This window comes from Asterias rubens, chromosome 5 (genome assembly GCF_902459465.1).
Source record: "Asterias rubens chromosome 5, eAstRub1.3, whole genome shotgun sequence".
Lineage (NCBI taxonomy): Eukaryota > Metazoa > Echinodermata > Asteroidea > Forcipulatida > Asteriidae > Asterias > Asterias rubens.
This window is the reverse complement of record NC_047066.1, coordinates 3,812,015-3,828,983: the sequence shown is the minus strand read 5'-3', so window position 1 is coordinate 3,828,983 and position 16,969 is coordinate 3,812,015. Positions and strand designations below refer to the sequence as shown.

At 40.4% G+C, this 16,969-nt stretch overlaps 1 protein-coding gene across 1 annotated transcript; it reads left to right on the top strand.

Moving 5' to 3' along the window:
- Window positions 1–473: 473 nt before the first annotated feature.
- LOC117290712 (neuronal acetylcholine receptor subunit alpha-3-like) lies at window positions 474–11,842 on the top strand. The gene is made up of 7 exons (XM_033772247.1): window positions 474–677; window positions 7,147–7,286; window positions 7,795–7,839; window positions 8,585–8,694; window positions 9,040–9,760; window positions 10,239–10,541; window positions 11,053–11,842. The coding sequence occupies exons 1-7, from the start codon at window positions 596–598 to the stop codon at window positions 11,290–11,292; spliced, it is 1,641 nt and encodes a 546-aa protein (XP_033628138.1). The 5' UTR covers window positions 474–595; the 3' UTR covers window positions 11,293–11,842.
- The last annotated feature ends 5,127 nt before the right edge of the window (window positions 11,843–16,969 follow it).

The window sequence follows — 16,969 nt, the reverse complement described above, 5'->3', positions numbered from 1 at the left end:
GTGGCCACAACTGTGCAACATTGAATGGTGAGGGATGAGGGATTGCTTTATCCTCTACACAGGTAGTGACATACCCCCATCAAGGCCCTTTCCCATCACTTTCCCACTTTCCCACTTTCCCAATCCCTTCTTTAATCTATCCATTGTCCGTCCCCTCCACCTATCAATGAGACTATAATAAACAATGTTGGCTGCTTAAGGGGACGTCGAGTGCTACTGCATTCAAAACGGCAACAGTGTCATAGGGGACCGTTATCGATTATGCAGGGATACCAACCGTTGGTGTATACTACAACCACTACTGCCTCGCCGAACAAATAAGGCGTTATTGAATAGGAAAACAATAACTTCAGCGTCATAACTCATGTTACTGTGTGTAACGGTATGCCGGGCCTTGGGCGACTGTTTATCATACAACGACATACAACAAAAACATAAACCACCGACTTGGTTGAAGATTACGGCGAGCGTACTAACCATCTTCGCTCAGGGACAACCGCTGTTTTTGGATTCTTCTACCTCCAAAAGGGGTTTCAGAAAGAGATATTAAAAGAGCAGAAAGTCAAGTTTTGGATTCGCTGGAGGAGTTCTAAGGATGAGGACTCCGGTTGCGAGAGGCTGGGTCTCGGGCGTGGTGGTTTTAGTGGTGACATGGACCGGATGCGGACTGCTCACAGGTAGGAAATTATCGAATTATAAAAGAGAAGCCATCTTTTTTATTTCCATAATGATGTTGTTGTTGGAGAGTACATTAGCAAATGGGTTCTCTCTTAATTGGAAAGACAAACTACATTGGATGTAAAATGTCAATATGAATGTACGGACTCTTGGTTAATTGAATGGGTAAACACTATTGCTCGTCTGTTGCAACCAGTAATTTGTTTACGCTCATCCAGAGTTTAAAGGCACTGGACACTTCTGGTATCTAAGACTCAAAATAATTGTTAGCGTAAAAAACTTACTTGGTAACGAGCAATGGAGAGCTGTTGATGGTACGAAACATTGTGAGAAACGGCTTCCTCTGAAGTATTGTAGTTTGTGAGAAAAGGTGAATTTCTTAACTCAAATAATAAAATACTTCTTTGAAAGCACACAAAGTAATGCAGCAAGGGTGTTGTTTCTTTCATTATTCTCTTGCGACTTCAATGGCCAAGAGCCTAAATTATTTCATGCATATTATGTTGGGATGCACCAAGTGGGAATACTGGTATTTGACAATTAACAAAAATGCCCAGTGTCTTTAAAGACGGGAGAGATTATTGTAGACCAAATGCCAGAGTTAAGATTTACCAAGAGAAACCTGTATGATATGCGCCAAAGAAACTAACCTAAAACATGATATTCCTCGATCCCGCCGAAATAATGTCGGTAGAAAATGGAGCATGATTATGTAACCCACGGATTGATAAACCAAAGATGAGACGATTACTTAAATTATTTGTTTTGATAATTTGTATATGTTGTCACATTTAAAAGCAGTGGACACTATTGGTAATTGTCAACGACTAGCCTTCACGGTTGGTGTATCTCAACATATGCATAAAATAACAAACCAGTGAAAATTTGAGCTCAATTGGTCATCAAAGTTGCGAGATAATAATGAAAGAAGAAAACACCCTAGTCACACCGAGTTGTGTGCGTTTAGATGGTTGATTTCGAGACCTCAAATTCTAAACTTGAGGTCTCGAAATCAAATTCGTGGAAAAATACTTCTTTCTCGGAAACTATGTCACTTCAGTGGGAGCCGTTTCTCACAATGTTTTATACCATCAACCTCTCCCCATTACTCATTACCAAGTAACGTTATGCTAATCATTATTTTTCAGTAATTACCAATAGTGTCCACTGTCTTTAGTAGGACTTGGTAAATGGTTTAATGGTTTTTGCTCAGCAAGATATATACGTGTGCTAAGCAATGTTAACATGCAATGATTATAAAACTGGATTAACCAAAATAAAAATCCAAAACATAAAGATCAGATAATGATATGACGAAACTCAGCACGTGCAGAAAGCATTATCGTACGGTTCATTTGAAATTAAACACACCTTAAGGTTCTATAGGCGCCTAAAACATAATTTATTTTTCTTGGTAATAATTATACTGCATAATTGAAACAGTTTACAGCAATTTAGGTAGTAATTCGATTCTTTGCTTGCCGACACAGAGAGCACGTGGAATCCCAACGCCACAGTACAGACAGTATGTTCGGTTGAAGATCGTTCAGTTGAACTTAACCTCTCCTGTAAAATGAAAATGCCCGTCGATAGAGTGACTTCTAATGGCATTTAAACCAGATTATGGTTTCACTGTTGTGTGTTCAGCACTGATACATCAAAGGTGGATGCAGTCAAAGATGGGACGGTAAACACTGTTTAGTGGTCATTGGACACTTTCGGTAAACAGTAGTATCCAAGGCCCACTCTTCGTGTATCACAACTTATATATAAAATAACAAACCTGTGAAAATTTAAGCTCAATCGGTCATCGGAGTCGGGAGAAAATAACTGGGAAAAACCACACTTGTTTCCGCACGTTTCGCCGTTTAAAATAAATCCGTAATTCTCGATATCGAGAATTGATATTGGTTTTAATGTTTTCTCAAAACGTAAAGCATGGGAATAAAGTGTCAAGACTAGTCTTTCACCATTACCTTCTGTAAACCCTGTAAGTTATTTGCAAATGTGTGAACTTTTTTTTCTGTTGTGTCCAATGTCTTTAAGTCGTCTCATCTTGTGGTACGCCATTTTATCCCCTCCCATGACAATCTTTAACCTTTGAGGTTTCAGGCTTTGCAAAGTGAGGTATCAATATGTTTGGGGTGTAGTCTACTTGGCATAGGCAGATTATGTTCTTTTGAAAACTGTTCTTGATTTATTCTACTACCGCGGAGTAGACTTTCGGATTGTCGGGGGACTCCTCAGTTCTTAAAAGAAGTATTCTGCTTGTCAACTACTATCTTGGCGGAAGGTAAAAAACTTTTAACCTATAATAATGGGGATATCGACGTGGCTCTCTTCACACAGAATATGAGTGCATTGAGATACATATAACTCATTCAGATTTAATTAAAGGCAGTGGACACTATTGGTAATTGCCAAAGACCAGTCTTCTCACTTGGTGTATTTCAACATATGCATAAAATCTTGAGCTCATGTGGTCGTCGAAGTTGCGAGATAATAATGAGAGAAAAATCACCCTTGTCACGACGAAGAAAAACACATTCTGGTTACACAGAGTCGTGTGCTTTCAGATGCTTGATTTCGAGACCTCAAAATCTAATTCTGAAGTCTCAAAGTCAAATTCGTTGAAAATTACTTCTTTCTCGAAAACTACGTCACTTCAGAGGGAGCCGTTTCTCACAATGTATTATATTATCAACCTCTCCCCATTACTCGTTGTCAACTAACAATTATTTTGAGTATAGTGTCCACTGCCTAAAAGTTCAGACTTAAACATTTGTATGCAGACACACACAAATCAGAAATAGTTACACATGGAAATGTATGTGACTTTGTCTTCTTCCTCTTTCGACTCGCAACCACAGCGATCGATTTCGGTGTATTGATAGAGAGGCATGCCTAAGGGATGATGCTCAGGGGTGTGTAATGTGCATATTGTAGAAGGTCGAGTAAAGTCTGTTCATAAATGACATGGGCCCAATTTTATAGAGCTGCTTAAAAAAGGTGGAAATATTGCTTAGCAATTGTCTGCTGAGCAGAAATAAGCAGAATACCAGCCACAAAGTTGTACGTTTGGCTGGAAACCTTATTCCGGTAGGCATTATTATTGTTGTGCTTAGCTACTTTACTTGTGCTAAAGCAGCTCTATGGAATTGGGCCTCGTGTCGGGTCGATGTGGGGAACAAATGACTGCCAAATTTTGTTTTTAATGTTATCGTTGCACCATTGGTACACCCCATGTATATGATTACGCAATGGTCGCCTCTGGTTAATCTAGGGAATGGAGGGTATGGAAGATTCAAACAATGGAGGCTCTTGAAACAACGATGAGAGTTTCATTTGATCAAGTTTTCTATCGAGTGAACTATCTTAAAAGATGGGAACAAAATAAGTGGGAGGGAGGAAGGGGAAGCTGTGAGGAGGGGTAAATTAGTTGTAACTGTGCGAGGACGAACATGAGTTGGGCCCAATATCATAGAGCTGCTGTATTCTCTGCCAAGCAAAGATAAACGGGATACAAGTCACATTATTGTACATGACAAATGCTATTTTGCTATAAAGTAGAATTTTGTTGCGTTTAAAGGAGTACGTTGCCTTGGATCGGACGAGTTGGTCTATAAAAAGCGTTTGTAACCGTTTGTTACAAAATACATATGGGTAGAAAGATGTTTTAAAAGTAGAATACAATGATCCACACAATTTTGCCTCGAGACAGTGGTTTCCTTTTACTCTGCGAACTAACACGGTCGGCAATTTGACTCCCATAAATAGCCGACCGTGTTTTAGTCGACGAGGTAAAATAGAAAACCGTGCATTTTCGAGGCATGTTTGTGTGGATTATTGTATTCTACTTTTACATCTGCTACCCATATGCATTTTATAACAAACGGTTACAAACGCTTTTCAAAGACCAACTCGACCGATCCAAGTCAACGTGTTCCTTTTAGCAGCTCTACGAAATTGGGTTCTGCATATTATAAAGAGCAATTTTTTTTTCCGAGTGGCTTGAAGGCAAAATTCTCCTGCCAGCAGTTGATTACATAATTACTTGAATTTATGTCCACGTGTCTAATGACGATTCATGTAGGATTTTGGTAAAGTTTTTGGTAATCATCTCTAAAACCAAATTGTTAACATTAGTTGTAATCTGAAAACTTGATATCGAGACAAAATCATTTGCAAATATTTATCCCTGTTTGTTCGAGAACTGGTCAAGCTAGTTGTAATAACTGCCGGTCAATGGAATTTTGAATTCTGTAAGAGGCCTTTACAGCTGATGATAAATTCGAAAATATTATTATTAAAATAACATCAGTTCTTAGCCATTTATATTGAAACTATTCGTAAGGTGTCTCACAGTCCTTCTGTCTGGGATGAGAGAAAAATCAAATGGTCTTCATTGGGATTTGAACCCAAGACCCTGATACTCCGGGCAGGTGCTCTAACAAGAGCCACTAGGCTCAACGTTATAACCCATTATGTTCTCCCCAAGAACCTCATTTTTCTGTTGGTGTTTCAGGGATGCGCAACTGGGCAAAGTAACAAACACAATAATGTGATTTAGTATGGTGCCTAACCACCATAAAGAGAAACAAAAATGGTCCTCATTGGGTTTTGAACCCCAAACCCATGACATACCAAACTGATCTATGGGTACGTTCGTTTAGCTTCCCTGGGTCGACCCCGGTGTGTGGCGAGTTTTTTTTTCCAGGACGAACGTGGGTAATTATCTGCACACGTTCGTCCTGGAAAAAACCCGCCACACACCGGGGTCGACCCGGGGAAGCTAAACGAACGCACCCATTGAAGCACAGCGGTATGGTGTTGCATGGATGTGCAACTGGGCAAAGTAACACACATTTGTATGGTGCCTATAGTCACAATAAGCCATCTTGAGGATTACGGACACAATACTACAACACTGTAATAGGTTTGGGTACACAGTGCACTCCTTTAGTGGCCACCATATCTCAAGAAGGCTTATAGCACAGCCACCATATTATGACAGTCCTTCTGTCATAGTATATGTTGTTTGTCCGACGGAACACCGACTTAAGATTGCAAAATTATTATTACCTATCGATTTCTAACACGCAGTATAAATTGCACTACCACTCTTTACGTTGACAATAATATAACAATGCCTACGTCATAGCTCAGCTTACCATAACATCACAAATGCACATGGCATGAATTCTAACGGGCAGTCAAGGTCCTTCCAATTTGCTTTAATTATAAAACAGCAATTGTTTTTGTTAAGTAATATTGCATTATCATTTATCACACGCGGCTGAGCATTTATTTTTGCATTGTCCTTTACATTGGATTCGAAGACCAATTGGGTATGAATTCTCACAGAATTTTTTATTTTATGTTGATATAATACCAGTGAGAATACTGGTCCTTGACAATTACCAATAGTGTCCAGCCGTCGATTTCACCAAACTCTTCTAAACTTAGGATTAATCTTAGGACTTAGGACGGGTTCAGTTCTGTATCCAAATACGTATAGGACGCATTGAACCCATCCTAAGTTAGGACGGGTTACTCGTCCTAACTCGAGATTATGATTAATCCTAGAGTTTCGTGAAATCGGCTGCAGTGCCTTTAAGAAGTTCTCTCTGAAATTGAGCATTGGTCGTCACACCGTTAAAGATGGGGCTGGAGCAATGCATTTCACAAGAACTATGCTTACACTACCTACATTTAAAGAAAATTTAAAGAAAAATCAAATATAATGTTTGATAAAGCAGTGCTTAGGACGCACAGATGTTCCCCAAATATTAATTGACTGTCTATCCACCATGAAGCAGGCAACGTCCCACGAGTCAATATTTGCCCGTGCAGGCTGTATAGGTTCCACAAACGGCTCAAAAACTGTACGACACCTTGATGCAGAACTACAACCCGCTCACCAGACATTTTCACTATAACTAGGGGTTAATAACTATAACTAGGCTATATAACCATAAACCGCTGTTCTATGTTTGCCGGTTGTGAAGGTTCCGACACGGCTAAGAAACTGTATGACACTTTGATTCAGAACCACAACCCGCCCATCAGACCCGTTAATATAACTATAACTATAACTAGGGGTTGATAACTATAACTAGGTTATATAACTACATGTATAAGCCGCTGTTCTATTTGTGCAGGTTGTGAAGGTTCCGAAACGGTTTAGAAACTGTATAAAACTTTGATACGTAACTAAAACCCGCTCATCCGACCCGTTTCCTACAACTACATAACTAGGAGTTGATAACTATAAATATATAAGCTATATAACTGTAAGTCGCTGTTCTATTTCTGCAGGTTGTGAAGGTCCGAAAACGGCTCAGAAACTGTATGACACTTTGATGCAGAACTACAACCAGCTCATCAGAACCGTTACTATAACTATAACTAGGGGTTGATAACTATAACTGGGCTATATAACTATAAGTCGCTGTTCTATTTGTGCAGGTTGTGAAGGTTCCGACACGGCGCAGAAATTGTATGAGACTTTGATGGAGACCTACAACCCGCTCATCAGACCCGTTGAGAACACGTCGGAGGTACTGGATGTACGGATCGGACTGACTCTTTCCCAACTCGTAGACGTGGTAAGTAGAATTTTAGATGGACACCTTCGGTAGTAATAATTTCATCAATAATTGAAAGGCACCCGGACACGTTTGGTAAAATAATGTCAAAGCCCAGTGTGTTCATGCACTTGGTGTATCCCAACATACACACATAAAATATCTGTGGAAATTTGTACTCATTTGGTCATTGATGTTGCAAGAAAACAATTAAAGAAAAAAAACCTTTATAGCAACATTTTTGTGTGCTTTCAGGCCTGAAGTTTTTCTTTGATTCAATTACAGTTTTGATCAATTAACTCCTTCTCAAAAACTATCGTTACTTTAGAGGGAGTAAACGCAATATTATAACCTGAGACTTCCCCAACAGAAATTCGCGAGACTTGAGATTTGGTTCAAGACTTGCTGTAGGACTCTGTATTATTTTGAAGACTTGGGCGTCGACCCAAACGAAACGAAACAAGACTATTTGTTAGACCCCATGTGTTTTTGATGGTTTAAAAACGAAACATTTTTCTTTTGTGTACAGGATGAGCAGAACCAAATCATGATTACCAGTATCTGGCTGAAACAAGTAAGTCCACCAACAACCCTCCAGAAAAGTTTGTCTGGTTGCTTTGGTGATCTTCCCATTCTCAGTAAAACTAAGCACACATGCAAAAACAAACATTATTCAAAAAGGTTGTCACACGAGGCACTTTTTACAAGCACCTTGGAGCAAACCAATGGGAGACTTTGGAACGCTAGGTGGCAGCAGACTTACCAGGTAAATTTCCATTGTTGACGTAGTTCTGAGCCTGCGCACATTACCGAGAACAATGGATTTTACCTGGTAAGTCTGCTGCCACCAAGCGTCTCAAAAGTCTCTTATTGCAGTGCATGTTACAGGACCGCTTTGGTACCATGAGTGATTTTATTTTTTAAACAATGTCTTACGATCCCAAAGAATAATAATTTTATGTGAGCATTCAAATATGAATTCGTTCTTTTCTTGGCGATTGCCAAGAACTGGTTGCCTCATGTAAAATTGGCCTAGCTAAGGAAGAGGTAAAACGATGCTGAAATATGAAGAACGAAACCTTTATGTACGCACGGCGCACAGGATGGGCAATGGGCAACCCCTTTGATATATTTTGTTTGAGGGCGCCCTACTACATTAATTGCAAATTTTTTTCGGAAATATTATTGGGCTTTTCAAACTTTCATGATCCCAAGCATAGTTGTTTTTATTTCGTTTATCTTAGATATATAGTCCCAGAACAATAATGGTTTTCTTTGTTTACTAAAAAATGACATCTTCTTGGTTGATTTGGACGCAGAAGTGGAATGATTACAAACTATCGTGGAATCCAGACGATTACGATGGACAGACACGTATGTACCTTCCAGTTGACCAAATATGGAAACCAGATATCGCTCTGTATAACACGTAAGCATGATCACTCTTCCTTTTGCAAATCATGGGTTCTTTGTTTTTATAAACGACAGCTTGAAAACCACGGCTCCGGCTCTGGCTTCGGGCTCCCATAAATGGGAACATTAATTAGGACGCTAGGTGGCAGCAGATGATTTAAGAAAGTAATTACTCACGATCCTTTCTTTTTCCTGGTCACACTTTCGTTGCACCCTTCTACCGGTTACAAGAAGATTTGCTTTACAATCTCCCCTTCTTTGCCTAATGAGGCCTAAAAGAAACACTTTTAAAAACAATTCTTCTGAAATATAAAGTATGCTCCTTTTTGTCAATTCTATTTTGTGCTTCTGTTTCCAACAGTGCAGAGGGAAACTACGCAGTTGACGTCGTGAACAGCGCCACCGTGAAATATGACGGTACAGTCCTATGGAATCCACCTGTTATCTTCAGAAGTTCCTGCAGCATTGATATCTCCTTCTTTCCATTCGACGAGCAGCGCTGCAAGATGAAGTTTGGTACCTGGACGTACGACGGCAGCGTGGTGGACCTAAACCCATTGAGCCACCGTGTTGAGAGAGAGAACTACCGGCCGAACGGTGAGTGGGACATCGTGGAATCACCCATCGAGAAACACGCCATTAAGTACCCGTGCTGCACTGAAGTGTACCAAGACGTCACGTATACTTTCGTGCTGCATAGGAACCCGTTGTTCTACGTCATCACGCTGGTGCTACCGTGTATTCTTATCGCTCTATTGACTGTCTTAGTATTCTATCTTCCGTCAGCGGCTCAGGAGAAGATCACGCTCTGTATCTCAGTTCTCCTCGCCTTGATTGTGTTCTTGCTCCTTATCCCGTCCATCATCCCTCCGACCTCCACCACGGTGCCTCTCATTACGCGCTACATGCTCTTCACGATGTCCATTGTATCCATCTCTATCGTGGCCACGGTCTGGACAATCAATGTCCACTTCCGGAACACCAACACCCACACCATGGGGCGGTTTACCCGCTTGGTCTTCATGAACTACTTGCCCCGGCTGCTGCTGATGGATCGTCCGGGTGCCGCAGAGGAGCGTAAGGTAAGCCCCAAGAGACTTGTCAGAGAACAAGGGTCGACTTAGGACTAGTCCTATAGGACTCTTTTGGAGTTATTAAAAAAAAAGTATAAGTGTATGTTTAGTTCATTTATTGTTAAGTTCCTGCTTCATTGTTTTAAAAGATGTTCTTTTGGTACCAGTTTTATTTTGGCTTTAGAACGTTTTTAAATCCATTCCTGTTTGGCTATGGATTTTTAAATTGTTGACCATTCCTCCTGTTTTGATGGTGTTTTGTGGGTGTTGTTTTAGCAAGAGTCTCGATTTGCTTTTGTTTCAATGTTTTCTTGTCTATGATTTTAATAGCGTTTCAGTGCAATCTCCTTTTTATATTATATAATAATATGTTTATCGTTGGTAGGGTCTAGTTTTACACATCTCAAGACGACAGTTATTATATTTTTGTATAACCTCGACGGCCCATGTCCAACTTGTAATCATTGTGTATGTCTAAAAATTTAAGGCGAAGGAGAAGCAGAAGCAGATGGAGAGGGCATTGATCCGTAGCAACGCATCTTCGTCCTTCGTGTACACACCAGCAGACGAGGCAGGGCAGCGCGGTAAGGGGCCCCGTGGCTACGGTAAGATGACCGGGTCCTCGTCCACGATGTCACCGTCCCTACGAGAGGAGATTGAGTACCGGGAGAGAGGCCACGACATGCAGAGATACGATGAATACAAACCCATCAGGAAGGAATGGGGAGATCTACTGGAGGGTCTTCAGTATATTCAGCACAACTTGGAGGAAGTTGACAAAGTGGATGATGTAAGTATATTATAAGAATGTTAGTCTTGGTTTTACCCATAATATACACCGATGTGTGTTAGAACTGTATACTCGACATGGCTGGGATTTGGACCCATGACCTTTGCAGTTCTAGAACAGTGTCTTACCAACCGTTATAAGACTTTATATCGTGTGCCTTGAACTAAGAGATGTTGTTGTAACTTAAAAGGGTATTGGGTACTTTTTGTACGACACAAAATACGATTTAAATTAAACCTACACGATTTAAAGATAGTGACAGTAGAAAGCTTCCCTTAAAATATAAATAACCGAGGTGCTGTAGTTTTTGAGAAGTTGGTAACAGTTTCACTAAAAGAAAAAAAAATTGTCTTACAGACGAACATTATTTTATAATTTACAAGTGATATACGCGACTCTCCTGACAACATTTGCTCCTTGATTTTCTTTTTAAAAACTTGAGTACCCAAAACCCTTCAAACTTGATGAAAACTGTACATTTTTCCTTTGATCTCTCCTTCTTATTCTATAGTCAGAAGAAGAATGGAAGTTCATTGGTCTGGTGATAGACAAGCTTCTCCTATGGATCTTTCTCATCACAGCTACCTTCGGCACCGTTGGTTTCTTCATTCAAGCTCCCATCTTCTGGGAATCCCCAGATCTTCACAAGAGCGAAGTCTACGAAGACCCTATTGTTCTGCTAAGTGCCGGTTACTACGACTTGTTCCCCACTGTCCCTACCTCTGAGGTCATCCCTACAGTTTCAACATAGGGGTTTTGGTTCCCAGTTACTTTGGTATAGACTTTTATCACGCTGCCTCCATCTTAGTCTTGTTCCTTGTATCGAATAACAATACTGAATGCTTATAACCATTTTGCAATAGGAACCAGACTATTTTTTCCTTCCAGCCTCGGTTTGGTTACATTAATATAAAAGGGAAATATTCAAGATGGCTGCACCATGATAAAGGTCTATTGGGGCCCATTGTGGATAATGGGTACAGGTGCTTCCATAGTGTTTTATAAATGTAATAACTGTATCAAACTTGCACCATCCCGAAGCCCCTTGCACTGACGTCACACGCAACTAGGGTCTGTCCAGACTGGTACTAGCCTGAACATCTGACGTCACACTTCGAGGCTCGTGAATTACGGCCATTTTGCGAAACCACGGCTTCGACTTTGGATTCGGCTTCAGGCTCCGTCCGCTCGTCTGAAGCCCTGGGCGCTTACCAAAAGCACGCGCAATTTGTCAAAACAACCGCGGGGCCAAGCTAGCCTGAGTCGAATTTAGAGCCAAATCCGTGGATTCGAAAAGGGCCTATACGCCCGCCATTACATACAAAGCCCCTGACAAGCTAATCGAACGATCACTCACCCTCTCGTGGTGACGTCATGCACCTGGGGCCAACCCCAAGTGACCTACTCCACAAGCAGGGAACTTGGGGCTGACCCAGGTGAGCCCCTGGAATGACGTCCAGGTGCATGACGTCACCACGAGAGGGCGAGTGGGATCGTTCGTATTTGCTCTTGTCATGGGCTCACCCTGGTGAGCACCGCGGGTCGACCCAGAAAAAAAGCCAATCGAACGCACCCATTGATCATGGTACGGCCATCTTGATTTTCTCTCATGTGATCAAAAACCGAGGCAAGTGAAAATAGTCTGGTTCCTTTTGCACAATGAATATTAGTGTTCATTACTCTTAATAACGGACACAGGGAACATGATCAAGATGGTGGCAGACCCAGGTAAAGGTGTATTGGATGGTGCCTTAGGCTGGTGCCTGTACTATGTTTTATTTTACGGTTCAATTGTGTCTATTGAAGGAACGACCTATCGGTTTCATGGCCTGCTGGACAGGGTCTATTTGACCTTTTTTTTTTTTATAAAAGCGGACCGGCTTCATAAAAAAAATACTATTTTTGAGGAAAATTATTTACTGGGTGTCATTTTTGTTTAGGTCGCAACTTGTTTCTAGTCATAATTGACGGTGAAGACATCTTTTGTTTCGCCCGTTCTAACCAGTGCAACAAAACAGAGGCTGGGGGTGGGGTGGGGGGGGGGTTGGGGTTCGGAGGGTAACGCCCCAATCGCGCGAGACTGGTTAAATTCATGTTTAATTATGCAAGCGAAACAACGAAATGAGAGTTCGTGTTAAACAAACACTTTCTTAATGACTATTAGGGGGTAAATCTATCATGTAATTTGTGTATATTTATTGGAAGAAAACAATCATCGCACACTCGGGGAAAAACTCCTGCGTCCGAATTTATCCGGATTTCGGATCCCGTGGGGCCTCACCCATTTCTTGGTCGGAATGACCCGCAATCTGTGTCACAATGACCCAGATATGGGTTAAACTGAGGTAACATTTGAGGGGAAATCTTATTTTATCAGCCTGGCCCAGAACGAGTCAGGACCCTGAAACCTGGGTCATTTTTGTCCTGGGTGTTTTTGAGTGTTGTTGATGTTCGATTAAAGTTGTATATTCATTTAAGTTTATAAAAAACTTGTTTTAGCTTCCCAATCTAATCCTCATTGAATATTATTATTTTCTAAATCTCTTATGGTGCTCGCTTTTGAGAGATTTTTTTCTTACGTGAAGAATGTCAAGTCGTGCATGAACTTTGCTGAATTCCACTTAAAATGTTTTCGATAAATAAGGAAGTCGAGTCATATGATTATAAATAGGTTTCAATTGTGTAAAAAAACAATCATTTTGTATGCCAGAGCTTTTCTGCGAGATTTGCGAAAAGCCCCGTTACGTAATCACTCTACAAAAAAACGTCATAAGTAGCTAAAACCGCGTGGATGTATAACAAAGCAAACTCCCACAAATGACGTCAGCGGCATTGTCCTTTGACGCCCGCTTTCAACGGCAGAAGTGTTTTTAGTTTTTCAAAAAACCTTTAGGTAGGGGCCTGATTTTTTACTCGATATTTACGAAAAGTTCAGAAGTGTACACATATCAAAATTACATTAAAATGGTGAACAAGTGCATTATAAACAAGTAAAAATACCATTTCTGTTGAAAACATTCCGCTCAGGTAGCTGTTTAAGGTTGGCATAACAATGGCAAAACAAGTGTATATAAAGACCCAAACTAAATTAAATTATGTTTATTTTGTTTAAAAGTAAAAGGCACAACTTAAATGAATTGGTATAATGACGCAACCTCCCTTGTGGTGAACACGTCACGCAAACTAGCTGGTGAGAGCTTTTCTACTGCTGCCTATAGCATATGAAATGGTCTTCTTGTTCCCATTAAAAACGCTCAATCTGTTTGGTCCTCATCAAGACGCACCTGTTCTCAAATCTGTAGCTAGTTGTCGCCATCACTTCCGTCTTTTTTCCCTTTAAAGGCAGTGGACACTATTGGTAACTACCCAAAATTATTATCATTATAAAACCTTTTTGGATAACGAGTAATGGGGAGAGGTTGATAATATAAAACATTGTGAGAAACAGCTCCCTCTGAAGTGACGTAGTTTTCGACGAATTCGATTTCAAGACCTCAGATTTTGAGTTTGAGGTCTCAAAATCAAGCATCTGAAAGAAAACAACTTCGTGTGACCATGGTGCTACAGGGGTGTTTTTTTTTCTTCTTCTTTCATTAATACCTCGCAAGTTCGACGACCGATTGAGCTCAATTTTTCACAGGTTTGTTATTTTATGCATATGTTGAGAAACACCAACTGTGAAGACTAGTCTATGACAATACCAATAGTGTCCAGTGTCTTTAAGCACCTTGCAGCCTTCGTCGCTATGTGTTAAAACACACATACGCCCAAACAGAATAGTGGCTGCCCGTAGAAAATGTTGCCCAATGTTTGAAAACAAAATTAAAGTCTGTATTCGCAAAAAAAATTATTAATGAAAAAGCCAAACAAAAATTTTATTGTTCCCACAACTTTTGAACATTTTATTACTTAATTAATAAATCAATTAATATGTTACAATATTTATATGACATTCTTCAATCTTTTTGAGAAGCCTGTGTGTGTTTTTTTTTTAAATATTAATATTAACAAACAATACTTTAATTTGTTTTCATATTGCCTGTAAATTATTATCTAAGCCTGTTTTAATAAAAAAGATTGGCAATTGCCTTGTTAACCTACATTTGGTTAAAAATTTGTTCCCTTCCTTCTTTTGCTAATGAAAAATATGTGTTCTTCAATTGCTTCTCTCCCGCCAGGAGTATTTTGGGTATAGTAATCGGGTACCTGTAGGGTAGAGACGGTTACTTGTGATTGGTGCGCTGCACACTTGGCACCACAGGCTGTATACACCCCAAGGGAGCAGAGATGGTTTAAGTGACGAAATAAATGGTCCAGCGACCGGGGCCCAATTTCACCAGTACAGGGGGTTAAGCATGCGAAAACACTGTGCAATTTATTTTTGCTAAGCTAGAAATGAGTAAGGTACCAGTTGCAATAAAAACCTAATGGAATTTTGGCAGGTAACCAGTTTCTGCTAAGCAAAATTGTTCTATGCTTAGTAAGTTTGTATGCCTATAGCCTTATTGAAATAGGGCCCGGGTAGTAATGTTCATTCGCCAGCATCAGCTTCAACATTGCATACTGCCTTAATAATAATAATAGACACTGGACACTATTGTTAATTGTCAAAAACTAGTCTTAAAATAACAAACCTGTGAAAATTTGAACCCAAGCCCGGTTCATACTCCCCCGAATTCGAATGCGAATTTAATGTTGACGTCACAAGTTCGCATCGTATAATTCGCAGCAGGGCAGCTCAGCTCTACTCAATTGCGAATATCGCTGCCAAAGGAGAGTTGTGACGTCAAATTCACGTCAAATTCGCTTCGCATTCGCATGAAGTATGAACCGGGCTTAATGGAAGAAAAAAAAACACCCTTGTCAGACGAAGTTGTGTGCTTTAAGACGCTTGATTTCGAGACCTAAACTTCTAAATCTGAGGTCTCGAAATCAAGTTCGTGGAAAATTACTTCTTTCTCGAAAACTATACATTACTTCACAGGGAGCCGTTTCTCACAATGTTTTCTACTATCAACCACTTCACATTACTCGTTCCCAAGAAAAGTTTATGCTAATAAATATTTTGAGTAATAACCAATAGTGTCCACTGCCTTTAACATCTTTTATTATTCTTTCCCCAAAAGCAGCCTTTATGAGGCCTGGTTTTCAATAAAGACGCAACAATTAATTATGAACTTGCAAGGTATATATTATTGTAAACAAATTTATTATTATCCTCTTGCTCCCAATAACTGCCAGAGTAAATGATTTCCTAGTGAGTCTTGAAATGACCTTTCTAAAACGCACATCAATGGAATACATAAAAAAACACAAAGACACAAATTTGCATAAATACATTGGAAGCAGCTATTTGTTTAAAATCTTAATTTCACACAAACTGTGTCTAGGCCTAATACTTCTTGTACCAAAAAGGATTACCAACTCAACATACCACACATCCATTGTCTAGGTTGTTGCAAGATTTATCAGAGACCCACGAACATTATCATTAATTGAAATAATAACAAACCAACTTTTTCAATCTCACTCTCAAAACAACAACAAACAAACAAACATTAACCATAAAAACAAAACAACAACAACAACAACAGCAACAACAACTCCTACAAACTGTGACAGTTCGATGTGACACTTGGAGCAGAGATTGATTGCACAAAGCGTCATCAACCGCCATATTTGATGATAAACAATGGAAATATGCACGCTTGCCTGTACGCGCTGGGCAAAAAGACAACTCTTAGCAAATGATAGCATTTTCACTCATGCGCGTTTCATGCATCAAAGATGGTGGCCAACGATCAACGTCATGTTCAATCCATCTACAGAAAAGGAAAACACACACGCTTTAGCGTCATCGGTCGCAATTTTGAAGATAAATGGAAAAAGGCACGCTTGTACGCGCTGAGCACAAGATAACTCCCGGCCAATGATAGCCTTTCACTCGTGCCTGTGCACGTTCATCAAAGATGGCGATAAATGACGTCATTTGCAATCTATCAGAGGAATAAGGAACACACCCTCTATGGCCCTTTTCGAATCCACGGCTTTTGCTTCAGGCTCCGTTCTCTCGTCTGAAGCCCTGAGCGTGTACGCAAAGCACGCGCGATTGAAAACAACCGCGGGGCCAAGCTAAAGCTAGCCTTTATTCAAGGCGCATGCTGCTACCCCAGATGTCAAGCACGACCCAGATATCACACACAAAAAAGACCACCGCGAGCGGCATAGTTTCTCCACTCGCCCTGGTCTTTTTTCGTGCGTGATATTTAGGGTTCGCCGCCGCCGCGTGCGCCTTGATTAAAGGCTAAGCTAACAGTTATAGCCAGAGCCGAATCTGGAGCCGAAGCCGTGGTTTCGAAAAAGGGAGTAAGTTAGATTGCTAATAGTCACAACTATACATCCTTTCAACACATTAATGCATGCACTGG

Coding starts and splice junctions, on each gene's coding strand:
- LOC117290712 (XM_033772247.1), top strand. CDS start 596: ATGAGGACTCCGGTTGCGAGAGGCTGGGTCTCGGGCGTGGTGGTTTTA. Junction 678..7,146: donor CGGATGCGGACTGCTCACAG/GTAGGAAATTAT, acceptor CTATTTGTGCAG/GTTGTGAAGGTTCCGACACG. Junction 9,761..10,238: donor GTGCCGCAGAGGAGCGTAAG/GTAAGCCCCAAG, acceptor TAAAAATTTAAG/GCGAAGGAGAAGCAGAAGCA.